Source organism: Arachis duranensis, unplaced genomic scaffold, assembly GCF_000817695.3.
Source record: "Arachis duranensis cultivar V14167 unplaced genomic scaffold, aradu.V14167.gnm2.J7QH unplaced_Scaffold_165934, whole genome shotgun sequence".
Taxonomy (NCBI): domain Eukaryota; kingdom Viridiplantae; phylum Streptophyta; class Magnoliopsida; order Fabales; family Fabaceae; genus Arachis; species Arachis duranensis.
This window is the reverse complement of record NW_026264258.1, coordinates 161,646-180,929: the sequence shown is the minus strand read 5'-3', so window position 1 is coordinate 180,929 and position 19,284 is coordinate 161,646. Positions and strand designations below refer to the sequence as shown.

Genomic DNA, 19,284 nt, shown 5'->3' with positions numbered 1-19,284 from the left:
AGCTATGGTCGAAAACAAGAAGATGATTGAAACATTACTACTAAAATAAGGGATTTGAATTCTCTAAAGTTTGAATTTTACTTTAGAGAATAAAGTGTGATATCTCACCATTTATTTTATAAGTGAGATCAAAAATAAATATGAGAGAGAAACCATTCAAGAGTAGAAGATCACACTTTATCCTCTAAAGTATAAATTTTAAATTTAGAGGATCCAAATTCAAAGATAATATGATTACAAACGTAAAATATGATATATCATTAAGAGAAGATTACAACAATAATAACAGTTATTACTCATTACGTTGCATTATTTCCACAACTTTATGAAATATAAGATCATATATATCTAGAATTCAGGGTTGACTTTGACATTTAAGACGGGTTTACCACAAGTAGGGTTGCATGGGAAGGCACAATCAATGTGTTGAAAAGGCTTTCGATCATAAAACCAGTCACCAACAGCCTTAGCAATAGTCTGCAAATTAGTAATAAGATAAGCAAAGCAAAGCAAAAAGAAAGAGTGAGTGAGTGTTAGTAATACATACAGTATTTGCAAGCTGAGGTGCATCGGTTTTGAACCAAGACTCTTGCATTTCCGTTTGGCAGTGGATGTAGCAAGAATCTATGAACATTCCTTTTGATGGAGAGTTCTGCACCCCACTCAATGCCTTTATGAAATCCTCTCTAAACCCTGAACAAATCAAACACATTACTCATTATTAACATACACTCATACACACATTCATTGATTCTGTTCTTTTTCACCTTGCACAGCATCTAGTTGATCAGGTGTGCAATTGCTTATGTCATCTCTGCAGTTTTGCCAGCTGCCGTGTGGATCCGCCATGCCCGGTATCAAAATGTTTCTAATCTGAATGAAAATCACACAGATAATGTTGGGATCTTCCTACTATGATCAGCAATTTAACAGAATAATATGATCATGTCACCTGCCATGAGTCATAGGCCGCATTTACGACGAAAATGGGCGTGGCGATATCTTGTACTACATATTGTGGGAAAAAGCACTGCACTAGAAGCAGAGGTATCAGTGCTTGCTTCTTGCTTGCACAGTTACACAAATCAATCATAGACTTACCAGGCCAGCTCCATATTTTGAAGTGCAAGATTTAGACAAATACTTTGCTGATCCCTATGACAATGGACACCTCTTATCTTACTCATTATGGTGAAAAGTAGGGAAAATAAATTCAAAAGTTAAAGGAGGCCAAGAGTAGAGTAGAGTACATGTGTTTCAACAACTCCTTTGTAGAAATTTTCAATGCGCTTTGTTCCGGAGACATCTGGTCTGTTACACAACATATTTAAGCAAGTATCAAGTATGAAGAAGCAGAGCAAAACTAGGTAAGGAGTCATACAGATGGATAAAATAGCCGGCATCTGGCACGCATTTCACTCTAGCGCCATTTGGTAGGAAGGATTTGAAGCGATCACAGTTCAATATAGCAGCCAATCCTCCAGCAGAGCATCCAGACAGAATAGCCTGTGTAATAAGTAATTGAGTGAGTGAGTGAACCATAGAATATGAATAGCCTTAATGTAATGTGTGTGTCATTCTTTTACCTTTTCAGCATTCTCCATTCCTTTTGCAAGTAAATGCTTAATGACTGCTTCAAAAATTCTTGCTCCTCTGAAGTGCAGATTGTTTGTCTGATTTCACAATATAAATAATATCATGTCATAAAAATGTAATAGATTTTCCAAATACATTCAAAATTTTGAAAACACTTACTGGATCAACTTCTTCCACATCACCAGTAAATGATGATCCATCACAGTACCTAATCTTGATTCTGTTCCAGTTGTAGAAATCTGGAAACAAATGCATAACATTAACATAACACAATATGAATATGAATATGTGTAGTGTAACTCTGGATATACCAACCTGGATTATAATCTTGTTGGTTGTTAAGTATTCCATAAAATCCAGCCTGAGTATCCATTTGTTTGGATGAACCTAAGCGAGTGTCCTTGCGTTCAAGGCAAGAAGACACATCACTGCACCATCCTCCTCCCTATTAGCAACAAAACACAACTGCTTTAAAGTATGAGACTTTCACTTCAACTTAAATCATGCATTCATTTTCCTATTTTCCAAGCACCCTAACATTTCAATTTTTTCGGAAGGGATATACCTCAAGATGAACAATCCAGCTGTTAACACCTTCACCGGATCCCTTATCGAAGTGGTATGCCGGAGGACTACCATCCAAACAAACTGCACAGAAATGCTTAACTTGAATTTTCCAAACTAAATAAATACGACTGAAAATTAAAAACAGTTATAATGCTCAAGATCAAGATGATCCCTATAATCAATCACCAAAAACATTGTTTCTTACCGGCTCCTTTTGACTCTGCATCCTCCAAATAAGTTATTGGAACAAAACCAGATCCTTCTGACTTTATTAATAACAGTACACATACTAGAAGATTTAACCATTGCCAAATTCTTGATATCTCCATTCAGAAAAATCAAATAACAAAACCTATGCATTTGAAAACAAAAACAATGTGAGTTAAGTACAAGTATCAAGATACATACATAATTAACATAATATCAAACGATTTTGGCCAAAGTGAATTTTATATCATTTTTCAGCAATTCTCTTCTGCTCACCCTTGACCAAAAAATCAAAATTTTCTCATTTTAATGTCAGAAACCTATGAGTCAACCAATTTATATAGAACAAAAATCATTGACGACATCCTTGAATCATATATGAATAGCGAACGGTCATAGTTGGCACTTAGCAGAAAGATTTTTTGTTTTTTTTTGTTCTGGAATTTTAGAAATCCCCCTTCAGCTTTCTTGATGATTACAGAACATGGAAACAGAAAGGAAGAAAATATTACCTACACTTCCAATTTTTTATTGATGATATACAGATAAAAATTAAATATAAAGGAAAGAAAGGAATAAAAGAACATACAAGGAAAGAGAATTGTGGACAATATTGATATTGGAAGAATCACCAACAAGAAGATAACTACAGTATATTTTTCCTTTTATTGTTTGTTTGCAATGAAGATTATACATTTTAAATTCCTATTAATATGTCACGGGAAAAAGAAAATCATCATATCAATCAATATGATAATCTAAGAACCAACCAAACTTCAGCTCAACTGAGTACAGAAAAGAGAAAAAACTATCCCAGAAAACATAGGCTCCATTGATAATGATATTAATGCAAGTTAATAGAGGCACCCCAACTGCCACCTTTTTGCCACCAATGGAAAATACACAAGATAGAGCCATTTCTTCTATAATATGAGTTACTGTCACACCCTGCCCCTGCATGCAACCTCCTAACATATGCTAAAGCAAATATAGTTTTGTTTTCCCATTTCTTTTCATCGACAGTTTACCACCAAAGGAGCTAAATAAATAAGATTATCAATGTTTGCACCCCATTCAACAAAAACAAGAAACTCCTTTCAACCATATTAATATAATATCAACTAGAGAAAGAAAAAGAGAAAGAGAAGTATTATTGTGTAGAAAGCAAAGCATATATATGAGCATGAATATTGTATGAAGCGTTGGCAAGTAGATGGACCTGAAATGGGAGATGGGGTTGTGGAGCAATGTGAGTGAGGGTGGAGACTTTATACAGTGCTCCAAGCCTCCAACAGTGAAAGAGTGGAACTGAATGCTTATTGAAGTAAATGGTTAATGCAGTATGAAGAAAGAGGTCTTGTGAGGCAAAGTTTAATGGAATTGCAGGGAGTGTTTGGGCTTAGATTCTGGTTTTGGATTTTGTCTCTTTCTTATGAGTTGAGCTGTGACTGTGAGTGTATAGTGTCAAGTGTGAAACTGAAAGGTGATGTATGTTTTGCTCACTGCTCAGTTCACTTTGCCCAAACCAGAAGTGCCCAACATTCATTACCACCAGAAGTGTTAGGGACCAGCAAATTTTGTAAGTTGTAGCCATCAATAGTGTATTTAATAGTGTGAGATTTTATCTAACGTGGAAAATCACTTATTTTTGTTTTGCTGGCTAAATGCTGGCCAAATTTTAACAATTCTGATGGCCCTAGACTTTTCTCATTACCACAGACAAACCACTAAAATAATTGTGTTATTTAATGCTTTCCTATAACAGTAGTGTATTTTATTCCTTTAACAAAGTTTTAATATAATTTATTAAACTCAATGAGCGTTCTAAACAAATTTATTCACACCCTTTTATTTTATTTTTATTTTTTGATGGCATCCTTTTATCTTTGTGTATAAAACAATAACATGTATGGGAAGAAGCAAAGAAAAAGCATGCACAGAATATAACTGCTCTTAGCTCTGACGGGTTATTAACTTGTTATTATGTAAACGGCGCCGAATAAAAACGAAGGCAAGTGGGTTTGCCATGGACCCATGCATGCTTCTTTTGAATACTTTTGTGCCATACATATTTGCTTGTTATCTACAATCTACAATTAAATAAGGGCATATTTGAATAAAATGTATACAAAACAAATGTACATATTTGTCAAGACTCAACAAGCTAAGATACTCTTAATAATATTGATTATGAAAACATCAACTTAGCTTGTTCAGATTTGATTCTTTTCATTGAATGAAGAAGAAAAAAGATAACATTATTGGTGTAAAACAACATATATACTTATATAAATTATAGACAGTAGAATATTATTTTCAAAAGTGGAGCCAATGACTTTTAATTAATTAGCACTAGAGTGTCACTCATGTAATATGCAAGAATTTTTTATATTAAAATTATATAAAATTATATTTTCATTTGTTATTTTTATTTTTATATTTATTTTAATTCACGAACTTAGTCTTTTTATAAGTGTTTGTTTTTTTTGGATTGTTGTTGAAGTTATTTATTTTTTCTTCTTGTCATATATTTTTGTGAAGATGTATTGTCTGAGCTATTAATTTGTATGTATTTTTTTTTATTGGTTTTTTTTGTTTCATCGTATGTTTTTGAGTTTTTCATCTTAATATATACTTTGAATTTGTTTACTTTTTTTTCAATCTCTTGATTATGTCATTTTCATCCGATGATATTACTATTTCTATAATCATTAAAAAATATAAATAATGTTATAATTAGATTTAACCAAAAAAAGACTTTTGGGGTGGTGGAAGGTATTTATTTACAATATATAGTGTTCTTGCTATTAAAGGGGTCTATCAAGGTATGTATAACTTTTAATATAAAAAGTCGAGTAGGCGGATTGGTGCGAATGGAGAAGAAAAAAAAAATTGAATTACAAATATTTTCTGGGGATATCCATTTTCCTGGCGAAATGGATAAGGTATACCGACACAGTGGTATTTTGATACAACCCGAAAGGTTAAAAAAAGATTCAAAGGAATCAAAAAAAATTAAAAATTGGATCTCTGTCCAATGGATCACAATTATCAAGAAAAAGTATTTTGTTTTGGTTCGACCTGTAATTCTTCGTCACAGAAGGGGAGACGTTGTCCTATCTTTTCTATGGATGAGGTATACGCTAGACTTCAAAGAACACTAAATAGGGTGGATACCTACAAAAGATATTTTGATGCTCAAATCAGTAATAATTTAAAGAAGAAAGTGAGAATGACTTGAGTGAGTATTAAATTTCTCTTAACCTAATGTTACTTTATATAGACTGAATAGAGAATAAATATTTTGAATATGCTCAGTTAGCGAATCATAAGTTACGGTTGTGGTGAAAATCACAGTGTTATTCTCAACATTTGTTTTGACTATCTATTCTTAATATATAAAAGTAGGTGCATAAATTTATCCACATTACTTTTAAGACATTTCTTTTCTCCTACTAATATCATGTCAGCAATATTGTTTACTTGACAAAATTTTAGAATTAACCATTCGATTCTTACCAAATTAACTATTATTTCCAAATCAGCAAAAAATAAAATATGCAAATAAAAAACTAAAAAATACAATACAATAAATTTATAACCTACAAATACATTAAATTCATATTCCTATATTTATTATATCTTAACGTTATAAACAATACAATAAATTTATAACCCCAACAATTAATTTATTATTTTTTATAAATAACTCACTAAAGGTAATAAACATCCATATTACAAATGTCATAATAATAATATTATTAATCATAATAAATTTTACGTTATAAGTATTCAAATTCTACACTATTTAAACTACTTATATAAGTCTCGTATCACTATTCATTCAAATAACATCAAATTTAGCACAAAAAATTTATTTTCGAACTACACATCTCAAACTTACTCAATAGAGTATCATTCTTTCATAGCAAAATGATTAGAAATTGAATAACTATCAAAGATCTAATGGCCATGCAATGAGAATCTGATGATCAGGTATGAAAAAAAAACTCACAACATGCATCATACATTCATACTTACTCAAATACCATATACCTAATGATAACATAAATTGAATATTGGAATAGGAAAAGATCTTTACAATTTTAGCAACTATAAACAAAATTGATAACAAATTTGGATGGAACTATATTGAATGTAAAAAATGTCAAAAGAAAGCATATAAAAAAATAACTACATTTGTGGCACATGTAATCAAATATCACGATATTCAACATTAAAATAACTCTATATACTTTTTATAATCTCATCTATCAAATTATTAGTTACTAACCCAATACTTATTTTAGGTTTAGAATTCAATTAAAGGTTTTAGATCAAAGTGTTACAGCAACTTTTGTACTATTTGATCGAAGGAAAAAACTTATTAGGCACAACTTCTTCAAATCTAATGACATTACAGAAAAATAATGACATTGAAGTACCACCCCATCAAGAGATTAAGGAGAACGAAAACCATACAAATTTAAGACACATCTTCGGAAGAAGAACATACATACAAAGATGGAACAAACAACACAATAGAAAGTGTATCAAACTCAATAATTCATAAAGAACCTACAACAGAAAAAAGAAAATAACAACTCTAACAACAACTAATAAAAAAAGGAAGACGAGCGTCACATAAGAAGACTAAATCCATCAACTAAAACAAATCTAAAAATTAAACCACCAAATAAAAATGTCACTTTGTACAACTCCAACATCCAAATTTTTTGTACTACAAATTATTTTAAATAAAATACCTTTTAAATTTAACTTTAATTTACACATATTTAATTTATTTATACAAAACATAACAATTTTTAATATTTATTATATATTATCATTAATTTACTACCTGCGCATCGCACGGATCTCATTCTAGTTTCATTGAATTGTTGGTGATGACGTGTGATAGAGTCATCATGCCGTTGTGTTAAGTGTTATCATATTTTTGAGTCATGGGTTGAGTTATAACTTTTTAGGGCCGATGTATAAATTTTATTGACCAAATTATAGGTAATAGATCAAAATTTGTTCTCTTAGTAATAGGCGACAATTATCGAATAATATTACCAAGTCATATGTAACAACATGAGTAATGGTTATTTATGAGTCATGAAAATTCTAACATTCTTTTTGACTTAATATTTCAAATATAGCTTGTAGCGACTGAATTATAGTAACCAGATAATATAGGATTATGACTCAATTTGCATTTGAAGCATACATAATATTAATCAGATTACTAAATGGGATTAGCACTGCCACCATAATTGTGTTGTCCACTAAATATATTTTGCTTCACTTCCTCCACAATATACACACAGAAGGTTTTACTGGATACGGGGATCTAATTAAGATAAGGAATGCAAGTGGATTTGCCTGTAGAAAGTGGTCCAAATAAATTAAAGCATGATTAGTGGCCTGGCCCTGCAATGTTGCTTATGACTTATGTGGCCTCTAATCTTCACTCACCAGTCACCAGACTAGACATATTGCATTATTATTCATCATCAACTCATCATTGAAAACTTGGGGACCTCATTCACCCTAAATAGTAAATACCTACTTTTTAAAAGAACATAACAAAAAAGTTTTTAATCCTAGAAACGAGGCCAATATAAGCTATGTATGGATAAGTATGGGCTAGTTTTGATGAGAAATCCATGAGTCTAGGGCATGTGTGTTAGAAAATAAAAAAGATAGTAATAATCTAAAAGAGGCCCAAATTTATTGTTCCATTTTATTAAAGCGTATATATAGCAGACTATAAGTAGTTGTGACATTCAACTAGTAATTACTATGCATGGAGACGGAAGAGTGCCTCCTTTCCTTGGCTGACTTGTTTAATAAATTACAAATGATATATTTTGCCGTTCACTTTGACGTGCAATAATAATAAATTGGTGAAAACTCACGTACAGTTATCTTTATTGATATTTAAGAATGTTAGAATCATCTAACAGTTTTTAACAGTTTTAAACTATTAACTTCACATAAAGACAACTGCACGTAAGTCTTTTTTTAATAAATGTCTAATCATCTGAGCGGTTGTTATCAAAGATACGGTTGTGGCAGGTGGGGTTGCAAGGGTAAGTGCAATCAATCTCATGGAATGGCCTTCTCTCATAATACCAATCTCCGACAGCCTTGGCGATTGTTGTTTTGGCCAACACAGGCGAGTCAGCTCTCATCCATGTCTCTTGGGTTCCCATTTGGCAGTGAGCATAGCATCCATCTATGAACTTCCCCCGAGCTGGCGTGCTCCCCACTCCACTCAATGCGCTCAAGAAGTTCGTCCTGAACCCTGATCATCATCATCACCATCATCACCATTATTATTCTTAGTAATACATTTTAACATCACTCACAATTCTTATGTATGTTCACCTTGCATTACACTGAGTTGAGCAGAAGAACATTTCTTAATATCAAGCTTGCAATCGCGCCATTGCCCGTGCGGATCAGCAACACCCGGTGCCAATATGTTCTTTATCTGAACACACAATAATCCTAATTAATTAACGCTTCCTTCTTCACCACAACACAATAACAACAATCTTACCTGCCATGAGTCATATGCTGCATTAACAAAGAAAATTGGTGTCCTGATCTGTGATACCACATTCTCTGGGAAGAAACACTGCATCATGAAGACATATGCATGAAATAATGACTCTCGCTCGCTCAAAATGAAAAATAAATGAGTCACAAACTAACCAGCCCTGGACTCAGTCTTGAAGTGCACGAGGCAGGCAAATTCTTCGCCGATGAACATCCTGAAAGAATAGCCTGTACTTACAATTTTCAATTAGCGAACCCCAATCATTTGGAACATAAATAAATAATGTCGCTTACATTTTGAGCATTTCTCATTCCTTTTGCCAGCAAGTCTTCAATGACAGCAACGAAAATTCTTCCTCCTCTGTAGTGCAAATTGGTTTTCTGATTTATTTATCATGTGCAAATCTCATCAGAATGGAAATTACAAAATAACAAATCTCATCACTTAGAACAGAATTTTCAATGTTGCAATTCTTACAGGATCAACTGCTTCGACGTCACCGGTAAACGATGAACCATCACAGTATCTAACCTTGATTCTGTTCCAGTTGTAGAAATCTGAAATATGCAGCACTTGTTAAGATCCATAAAATTAAAAAATGTTTGTGTTAATGAGGAGAAAGAATCAAAATTGTGACTAGTGAAGAATATACCTGGGTTAAATTTTTGCTTGTTGCTCAAATATCCAGAAAAGGAAGCTGTCTGATCCATTTTCTTAGATGAACCTAAGCGAGTGTCCCTGCGATCGAGACAAACAGAGGCATTGTTGCACCAACCTCCTCCCTGGAAAGAAAATGTCTCTTGAAGATCAATATCAAGAAGAGATCAAAGAAATCAAAAGAAGGAAACACGGTTTTAGTTGGTGAGTTTGCAACCTCAAAGTGAACAATCCAGTTGTTAATTCCTGCTCCAAACCCCTTATCAAAGTGGTAAGCTGGTGGACTTCCATCCAAGCAAACTGCACACAATGTTTAAACATCAATCTTCCAACTGTTATAAACAATTCAATATAGCTAAAACTATAAACTTCATGTGTCTTCCTCTGATATTGTGTGCTATTACTTGTTACATATGACATCTCTTGATTTATAATCACTGTTATATTTACAAGGGAAGTTAATGTCGAATATTATGAAATACTAGGATATATATATAGTGTCATACAGCATAAATCTCAAGGGGTGTTCTATATGATATTACTAAATTTTAAGAGATGTTAGTGCAGTAAATAATACTCCTTATGATCCCTTTTATTTGACATATAAATGTGGAGATATCTTAAATAGTGACAGGTGAAAATAAAAAAACAAATAGAGATGATCCTTTAACAGCCAAAGAACAAAAAGAAAGAAAAAATGCTCACCAGCGCCTTTTGGTACAGCACTTTGAACATAAGTGAGTCCTACATCAACCCCTTCTGCCTTAAGCAATAGAACTACAAAAACCAGAAGACTTAACCATTTTGCCATTCTTGTGCCCTTCATTCTGCATCAAATCCACATGGAACATGAAATATTTTAAATCCATATAACAATCCTTTTTTTGTGGGTACATCCATATAATCAATCTTAGAATCAGTGAACTATATTTTTATCTTGTTGGTGCCTGAAAGATTAATTTATTCAATAAACAATACCAGAAATCATGACGGACTGAGTCAACTGTTATTAGACTAAAAAAAATATTATATTACTGAGTTTAGCTGAGGCACATCAATGACCCTTTTACTGATAGTACCTAAAATAGAAAAGCCCACAAACTATGGCATTTTCATAGGGAAATAGATGAGGCAATAAATAAAATCACAAAAAAGCAAAGATATAAAGTTGCAACCATCCCCTCAAAACTTATATAAGAAACCAAATCATTGATGTCATTCCAACCCAGCTGCATGTACTTTATAGATCAACAACCATCTTGTTCAGTAGGGAGCTAAACTCCAACAACATTTCCTCTATTCTAAAATTCCCAAAAATAGCCATAAACTCTCCTTCCAGAAGCAAACAGATAGATGTCCAAAATAAACACAATTAAAAACAACAAATAGGAGAAGTGAAAAGCAATAACAAAATGTAGAAAGTATATGGGTATGAAGCTGAGTTGATGTCAGTACCTGAAATGGAAGAAGATGGAGTGATGAATGGCTTGGAACAAGCTAAAGTGTGTTGCAATAATAAATGTTGAGCCCCCTGATGCCCCTTCTAACATGCTAGCTTTGCATTGGCAACCGACAACCCTTTGGAAAAATCAAATTAAAAAGTGGGCCTCTCTAATCTAATTGTTTTTAAAGTTGAAAGGACATATTGGAAACACCTTTTTTCTAATCACGGTTTAGTTAATTTATGTATTAAAAATTAAGATTATAAATTAAAAAAGTATATTAAAAATAAAAAAATAAATTTTTAATATACTTATTTTATGTTTATTAAAAAAATTTTTAAAATTTATTAGTAATAATTTTATTATGTATTTTAAAATATGTGTTAGCATTTTTTTTAAATATATAATAAGGTGAATCGACTTTCGTTGCATGGATTTGCGTGCTAATAATGATACCAAACTAGGCATCTTTCTCTTAGATTTCACAAACGTCTTTTATAAATATAGCATGAGTGGAACTTTTGCCACACTTTTTTACTTTTTCTCCTCTCCTTATTTGATTTGTTTATTTATTTTGGCATATCCTTTTTCTTTTCTTAGCCTATGGCTGGATTGACATCTGTAAAGTCGTGTAAAGATGTTTCCGAATAGCAATCAAATCTTTAAGGTTTCTTAATGCAACGAACTTCCTTAATCTTGAAATAAAATCTTAAACTAAAATGCATGACTAATATTTGATATTCTAATGTACTGCAAAAAAACACTTCAAAATTTGATTATTTTCTTATGCTTTTATTCTCATAATATTATTCAAATCTAAATTGATAGATAAAAAAAAAAAAAACACAGACACAGAGACATAGTGAGTAGAAAAGAAAGAACGCGGAAGAGGGTTATGTTACCCTGCATTATTATTAATTTGTTATTCTATTCCTTCAGGTTTGACCATGTTGTTGACAGTTGAGCATGGGACATTTGTCGGTGAATTCCTTAATAATATATAATACAGTATACACTTAGGATTTCATATTTGATGCATGCATCCATCGTTGTCCATTTGACATGACATCATCACCATCACCGACTCTCTCTCTCTCTCTTTCTCTCTCTCTTCATCACATTCTAAGCTGTCATCCATTGACCTTTCTTCTCGATGACTTGTTATTTTTATTCTGTTTTGTAATTTTTAATATTTTTATTTTAAATATTAAAAACAATTAATAAAAATTTATTTTATATTATATATACAAATTTAATTTTAATATATTTTTAATTAAAATAATTTTATACATGAATTTAATTATGAAAAAGTATAAGAAGACAATGAATTTAATAAACAATGTGAATAATAGAATGAAAAAAAATTAAAATCAGATGATAATTAATTTAATTAATTTTTGGCAATTCCCCAATTTAAATTAAAAAAATTCAAACAAGAACAATTAGATCAGTACTTCGAAGCCTTTCTCTCCCCTATTCTCTTCTCATCTTACCGGTCCGTTCCATTAGGAACACCAGCCGTCACCCAGAACACCAGTCGATGCCGTTCTGCCAACCACGAACATTTGAGCATCCCCCTTTACGCACGTTGCATCATTCACGTAGCCCTCCACACATTGACCGTGCAACCCATCCTCCCCAGCTGGCTGGTTTCACCGTGACAGCATCTTTATCCGCGACATACAGGAGACAGATGGTTGTTTTAGTGAATAATTGGATAATCATTTTTTGTTCTTTAAAGTCGGATGTTCATTTCTATACGTAATCGGTTGATTATTATTATTATTAGTTATGTAGATAGTTAGTTTTTGTTACGACGCGAGTGCGACAGACTAGGAAGCTAGGGCGGTGGTGGCAGGATGCGTACCAGCGTGGGAGAGAGTGGAGAGCCAAGCACCAGAGACGCGCAACCGAAACGAGGAAGGCGACACGGGATGTCGGCGGATGACACAGCGCACCGAGAAGGAGACGTCTGTCCGACTTATTGGCTGCCGACGACAAAGACAGACACATGTGAGAGAGGTGGGTGGACTGGGTCGAAGCTGATGAACATTGCTGAGGGTTGGATGGTCAGTAAAGAATATCGGAAATGGCTACCGTCTGGGGAGGAAAAAGAATTTGATGGCGAAACTGTTTATAATTAGGATTTTGATAGTTGTTTTTGTAAAATAACTAAATGAGAGCTTTTGAATTTAAAATAATTTATAAAATAGTATTCATTTTTTACTTCTATTAAACCAAATAACCAGCTAATTATTCACATCGTCAAAATTTTTCATTATTTTTTGACAAAATTTATAATTAAACAATAATATAAAATATTTTACATAATTAACACATTAAAATTATTACACTCGTCAAAATAATATAAATATCATTACTCAAAACCTTATCTATTACATATTAGAGCTATTGGTCCCAAACATGCGCTAGGATGAGTAGGATCACCATATAGCCGAAGAAAATAATTAAAAAAGGGTAAATAATATAGGCACTAATAAGTTGCGTAAACAATTTATATAGTGAATTAGTGACAAGAGCTGTGTAGCATGGTTTGCAAAGATAGTCTAAATTTAGCTAAATTAAAAGACAATTTGATGATGACCACATAAAAGTGATAGATGAAATGAATGAGTTAATTAAGAAAATCATTAATTTAAAATTAATAAAGAAAAAAATTTATCGATGCTAATTAAGAACAATTAGAAAATGACTTGAAATATACTAGAGTTATAAATTTCACCTATTTTTTAATTGTCATGACTCATGAATGTTGAACAAAATTCTATTACTCATTAGTTCCTTGATTAATATATATGATATAATAGTTAAAATGTTAATATAACTAAATTTTTCTCTCAAAATCATGCAATTTTGAATGGACTTCTGCGTAATGCATGTGAATATATAAATAAAATAAATGTGGAGAAGAAGAATGGAGTAATGTGCGGTTTCTTAATTTCCTCTGGCAATGTATTTGGGTGCTACTTCAACACATGAACCAACAGAAGACCAACTAAGAATGTCGGCCCATCACAAATCCTTGTCCCCTCATCTCTGTGTACCAATAAAGGATTTTAGAAATGCAAATAAACTCAAACTAACGGTGCTAAAATTTTATGTGGTTAAAGCCTATGGTTTTCAGGGTATAATTAATGAGTCTGCCTATATATATAATCAGTCATTAGATAATTCTATATATTTAGCAGTTCGATCGATCAGCTGATGGTTTGGACAATTTTTATTAAAATAATTTCCCCAATTAATTAGCTTGTTGATTGTTACGAGTGTCGGCTAATCTAAGCATGTGGATTTCTTTTTTTTTCAATTTGCTAATTGTGTGCTACTATATATATGCACATTATTGCATAATAATGCTAGCTAATAATAGGGGTCAGTTAGTTGGTGAGTTAATATAAAAACAAAGCTTTGGCATAAAACAAAAACAAGTCCCTAACATTTCTCCTTAAACTGTATGTAAATAAACATGATGAATTCTAGTACCAATTACTTGTTGTAAAATGACAATACAATCCTCACTCAAAAGATAAGGATTACAAAGGAAACAAGTCTTCCCAACTACCCTAATTATTGAAAGGACGAGATCGACGAAATATATATATAAACTACTTGAATGGTGATGGTTCGATATCGATGGAGAGAGACCTCCCTAACAAAGCTCTTTACATACAGCTTATAGTGCATTGTGTACAAATGGAAAAAAGCATATTAATTTGGTTTGAAAGCTTATATGTGATTGTGCACCAAATTTACAATTAATTAGTAGTATGCAGGGCTAGAAGTGAGTCAGGTTAGTTCATAAGCCAATTTGAGCTCGACTCGTTAATAGTTGGATAAGCTGAGTTCGTGAGATTAATATTTTTATAATTTATTAATATAGAATTATATAAATTATGTTCTTGTATGGATACCTTGAGGGAGAGCTCCGTCTCTGGGAGTCGACACCAAGTTGTTACTTTTGGTGCCGACCTTTGCGTTTTGTGGTAATCCGAGCTTTACTCCAAGAGGGTGTCCAATCACATAGAACTTTGAGTAAGAAACCGGGGGGGCGGGGGTGTACCTGCAAAGACACTCCGAAACTTAAGTCAGTATTGAGAATTCAATGTGTCTTTTTTTAGGATGGAAGATCGTACCTTTTATGGGTGAAAATGTACTAGTCCGTTATGCTTTTGCTTTATTGCCTGTATTAAAGAGCAATAATGCTAGGTTGGATGTTTCGCTTTTTGGAAAGCAGTCCGTTAAGTTGAATTATAACATAAGTTGCCGATTAATGATGTTTGAATGCTGATTAATAACTGTAACGCCGATTAATAGCGTAAATTGCTGAGTTATGATTTGTAATGCTGATCTTGTAACGGTCCTGATCATAGTCCCCAAGCTTAGCCTGAGAGTAAGTTTTAGTGAATCAGGTTGAGCTTTAAATGAAGCATAAGTCGACAATTACATGTTACGTCGGCGATATGTGTTGGACCTGAAGCCCCAACTCAAGATGTTTTATTAAAAAGGGTTAGTAAAAGAAAAGATTTATTAAAATGTAAACAGTTTTTAAATGAAGAGAGAGAAGTAATGATGACATTAAGTGCGCTGTCATTTCCAAGACTGCTCTTTGGGCGGTTGATGTGACTGAGAAGTGGGTTATTGTTTACTGAAGGGTTTTTGTAACTTATTGGTAATTGTTACTGGAATACCAATAGTGTAGCATCATTTTTGAGTTTGTGAGATAAAGTTGTCAGTGGAATTTTCCAAGGGGAGAAAAATGAGTAAAAGAGGTATGTGAAAAAATTTTGTTTCTGCTTCTTCACTGAGTTTCTTTTCTTCTTCCTTCGTTTCTGTTTGTTGCTGTTGATAGGGTTTGAGAAGGATAAGAATGAGAGGATGGACTGGTCTTATGACTGGGTTAATGAAGATGTTAGGAGTCGTATGTCATTGTTCTTGGATCATGGAGGTGTAGATGAAGTGGATAAGAGTAAAGTTGTTAGGTATGGCTCTGGAATTTGATTGGAGCTACTGCCTTGTTCTGAAAGTGATAGGTTTTTCATAGGGGTGAGGGGTTTGAACACTTTTTATGTATAGTTGTGTTCTTGAAGAGTTGAAGGTTAAGCTTCCATTTAGCGATTTTGAATGTCAGGTTTTGAAGCAGCTGAATTGTGCCCCATCTCAGCTCCATCCGAATGGGTGGACTTTTCTTCGTGCATTTGAGATATTGATGGAGTTTCTCGAGGAGGCTCCTACGGTGGAGTTGTTTTTCTCCCTGTTTCAAGCGAAAGGTGTTTGGAAGGGGGTGTGGGTGAACTTTAACAGTTCTCCAAGGTTTGCTGTATTCAGACTTTACAAATCCTCCTTTAAAAATTTTAAGGAAATGTATTTGAAAGTAAGAAGTGTTGAGGGTGACTTCCCATTTTATATGGACGAGCATTTTGGGGAGAGATTTTCGATCTGGTGGTGCTCGGAGCCACATAATATTTTGGGACCAGAGGTTATAAGTGCAAGGAATGAATGTATCATTGAGTATTTAGTTGAGGCTATTGATCGGAACGAGTTAATTTCGGTGTTTGACTTGCTCCAATGGGACGAGAATAGGGAAGCAGTTATAGAGTATTTAGGTAAGTTGTGTGATTGTTGTTAGATTGGGTGGGATTGTATAGTTGTTCTGATTTTTATTTTGTTTTTTGGTAGGTGAAAAATATCCTGGTGTATCTACTGCGAGTTTGAGAGCTCGAGTGAAGAGTAAAGGTCTTGACAAAGAGGGATCTTCATCAAAAGCGGAGAAGGTCGGTACTAGAGAGGTTAATCAGCCAAAGCCAAAGCAGACAAAGGTAATTTTGAAAAGAAAAAAAATCAGATGTAGTGGATGTGTCCGAAGATTTGGAAGATGGGTTGGAGGTTCCGGCCGAGGAACTACAGAGGTTTTATGATAATCAGAAAAAATTGCATGACGTAGTTGAGCAGAGTGAAGGTTCGTCTCTTTGGGGAAAGGATTATCCCTTCATGATTACTGCTGATGAAGTTTGCCAAACTCCTGCCGATGTTATTTTGGCTGAAAAGGTGGGAGATGTGGCAATTGATCAGTATATGCGGGTAACGTTCTATCATTTGTTTGTTTTTGTTGATAATGTTGTGGATGTCCTTGTTGGTGAATTTTTGCTTTTGTTTGTGTAAGGTTGTTGGTCTGAGGCTTGTTAGTTTAGGGCGTAGCCGGGAAAAGAAACATCGTCAAGTGGCCGAGCAAAATCCCGATGTGAGATTGGAGGAACAATTGAGTTTGAAAACTGCAAGGGTTACAGAGCTGGAGAGTAAATTAGCTGAGATTGAGAAAGAATTAAAATTGATGAAGAAGAATTATGCCAAAGAGGTGCAGGATGTTAAAAAGAAAGAGGCGGATCTGTCAAGTATGAGTATTCGAGTGGTGGAGTTGACTGCTGATTTGAAGAGCTTAGAGAAGAGTAAGGAGACAACTATTCTGGACTCTTTTATTGAAGGGTTTGAGCGAGCTTCTTTGCAAGCTAGGTTCTTAGCTCCTAATGTTGATCTTGATCAGATGGATCCTGGTAAGATTGTTCGTGATGGGGTTATGGTTGAGGATGATGGTGCTGAAGAAGAGGGGGATGAAAATGTTTGATAGGAATTTGGTTTGTTTCTGTTTTGTTTTTTGTTTTTGTAAACTAAGTTGCTCCTGTGTTGGGCTTTTGTGCTTGTGACTGATATGTTGCTACTGTTTGTTGAAGAAAACATACTTGGATGCTTCTTGTTACATGCTGTTTCTGCATATTTATAATATAGTATTTGTTCTTTGTCTGATATGCGGGTGTATTTCGGTTTTGTGACTGTGGCACCGAAGGTAAACATGTTAATGGTGCTGATGGTGTAATGCCATTGTTTGATGGAGAAGCATAAAAAGGCTGGGTAGGCCGAGCATATTAGGTATAGGATTTGTTTGATAATATCTGGACTCTGTTGAATGGTCGGCAGTAATTTACGTGAAATTTTGAAAAGTTGTTTTCTGAATATTGCTCTGGCATCTGTTTGAGTGATTTATTTTGAGTGGTATGATTTGATATAAGATCGGAAATGTACCGAATGATCGGATTCGGATTGTAGTTGGTATTTTGATTTATTTATTGTATCCGAGTTATCGGATTAAGATAAGTTATTTGAGGGATTAAGTGATCGAATTTAAATGAGCGTATGCCGACTTAGACCGGTTATTGGATTGAATCATATTATCCGAGTTACCGGTTTCCGTTTTAAGGTGGCAGTCGAACTGAGTGATTGTATCCGAGTGATCGAATTCCGTTTTAAGGTCGGCAGTCGGATTGACTGATTGTATCCGAGTGATCGGATTCCGTTTTAAGGTCGACAGTTGGATTAAGTGATTGTATCGAAGTGATCTGATTCCGTTTTAAAGTCGGCAGTTGGATTTACTGATTGTATCCGAATGGCCTATTATGGCATATGATCGGTGTCGATAGTATCCGAATGGTCGGATAGACATTATAGGTCGGCATTATATGTTTATTGATGAAACAGAACTATGAAATGGAGGAAATAAAGATTTAATAAAATAAGAAGTTTGTTTATTGAAGAACCCTTGATTTCAAAGGCCCAGGTAGGCTAGCCTCGTTAAAACCTCTCCAAGCAAAACCCTTGCGGGAAAAATCTTGGTAGTAGGAAAAAGGGTACTTGCCTGTCCCTGGTATTAACTGTAATATAACTTTAACAAAGATACATTCTAAGTATTAGGGAGATCTTTACCCTCTAAGGTTTGTAGTCGGTAGGCTCCATTGCCGATGACTTCTGTGACTCGGTAAGGGCCCTCCCAATTAGCTGATAGTTTGCCATGTGCTGATGGTTTCCTAGTTTGTTCTGTTTTTCCGAGGACAAGGTCGTGGACTTGGAAAGACCTTGGTTGAATTCTCTTGTTATATCTTCGAGCTATGTGCTGTTGCATGGCCAAATGTTTGACTGCTGTTGATGATCTTATTTCTTCTGCGAGGTCAAGTTCAGTTTGTCGAGCCGTGTCTTTTGTAGTCTGGTCGGCAAGTTCAGTGCGCAGTGAGGATTGGGAGATCTCCACGGTATCATTGGGTCAGATCCGTAGACTAGCCGGAAGGGTGTCTCCTTTATTGTTGAGTGGACAGTGGTGTTATATCCCCATATGATCTCTGGGATAAGCTCGGCCCAGAGGCCTTTTGCTTCATCTAGTTTCTTTCTTAAAGCATGTAG

The 19,284-nt window shown here is 33.9% G+C and overlaps 2 protein-coding genes across 2 annotated transcripts; both read right to left on the bottom strand.

Annotated features, from left to right (window-relative positions):
• Positions 1–231: 231 nt before the first annotated feature.
• On the bottom strand, positions 232–3,915 carry LOC127743828 (pectin acetylesterase 8). Its single transcript, XM_052256001.1, has 13 exons — positions 3,590–3,915; positions 2,369–2,515; positions 2,162–2,244; positions 1,912–2,041; positions 1,756–1,835; positions 1,587–1,673; positions 1,382–1,506; positions 1,251–1,311; positions 1,102–1,155; positions 953–1,030; positions 768–873; positions 548–693; positions 232–477 (listed from the first exon to the last, which is right to left on the bottom strand). The coding sequence occupies exons 2-13, from the start codon at positions 2,490–2,492 to the stop codon at positions 349–351; spliced, it is 1,203 nt and encodes a 400-aa protein (XP_052111961.1). The 5' UTR covers positions 2,493–2,515; positions 3,590–3,915; the 3' UTR covers positions 232–348.
• Positions 3,916–8,085: 4,170 nt separating this feature from the next.
• LOC127743830 (pectin acetylesterase 8-like) lies at positions 8,086–11,213 on the bottom strand. Its single transcript, XM_052256003.1, has 10 exons — positions 11,054–11,213; positions 10,304–10,425; positions 9,816–9,898; positions 9,594–9,723; positions 9,419–9,498; positions 9,235–9,321; positions 9,097–9,168; positions 8,942–9,019; positions 8,767–8,872; positions 8,086–8,683 (listed from the first exon to the last, which is right to left on the bottom strand). Exons 1-10 carry the CDS (start codon positions 11,146–11,148, stop codon positions 8,412–8,414), a joined length of 1,125 nt encoding a protein of 374 aa, XP_052111963.1. The 5' UTR covers positions 11,149–11,213; the 3' UTR covers positions 8,086–8,411.
• Between the last annotated feature and the right edge of the window lie 8,071 nt (positions 11,214–19,284).

Coding starts and splice junctions, on each gene's coding strand:
- LOC127743828 (XM_052256001.1), bottom strand. CDS start 2,492: ATGGAGATATCAAGAATTTGGCAATGGTTAAATCTTCTAGTATGTGTA. Junction 1,674..1,755: donor ATGTGGAAGAAGTTGATCCA/GTAAGTGTTTTC, acceptor TTGTGAAATCAG/ACAAACAATCTGCACTTCAG. Junction 694..767: donor TCAACTAGATGCTGTGCAAG/GTGAAAAAGAAC, acceptor TGATTTGTTCAG/GGTTTAGAGAGGATTTCATA.
- LOC127743830 (XM_052256003.1), bottom strand. CDS start 11,148: ATGTTAGAAGGGGCATCAGGGGGCTCAACATTTATTATTGCAACACAC. Junction 9,169..9,234: donor GAATGAGAAATGCTCAAAAT/GTAAGCGACATT, acceptor TTGTAAGTACAG/GCTATTCTTTCAGGATGTTC. Junction 8,873..8,941: donor CAGCATATGACTCATGGCAG/GTAAGATTGTTG, acceptor TTGTGTGTTCAG/ATAAAGAACATATTGGCACC.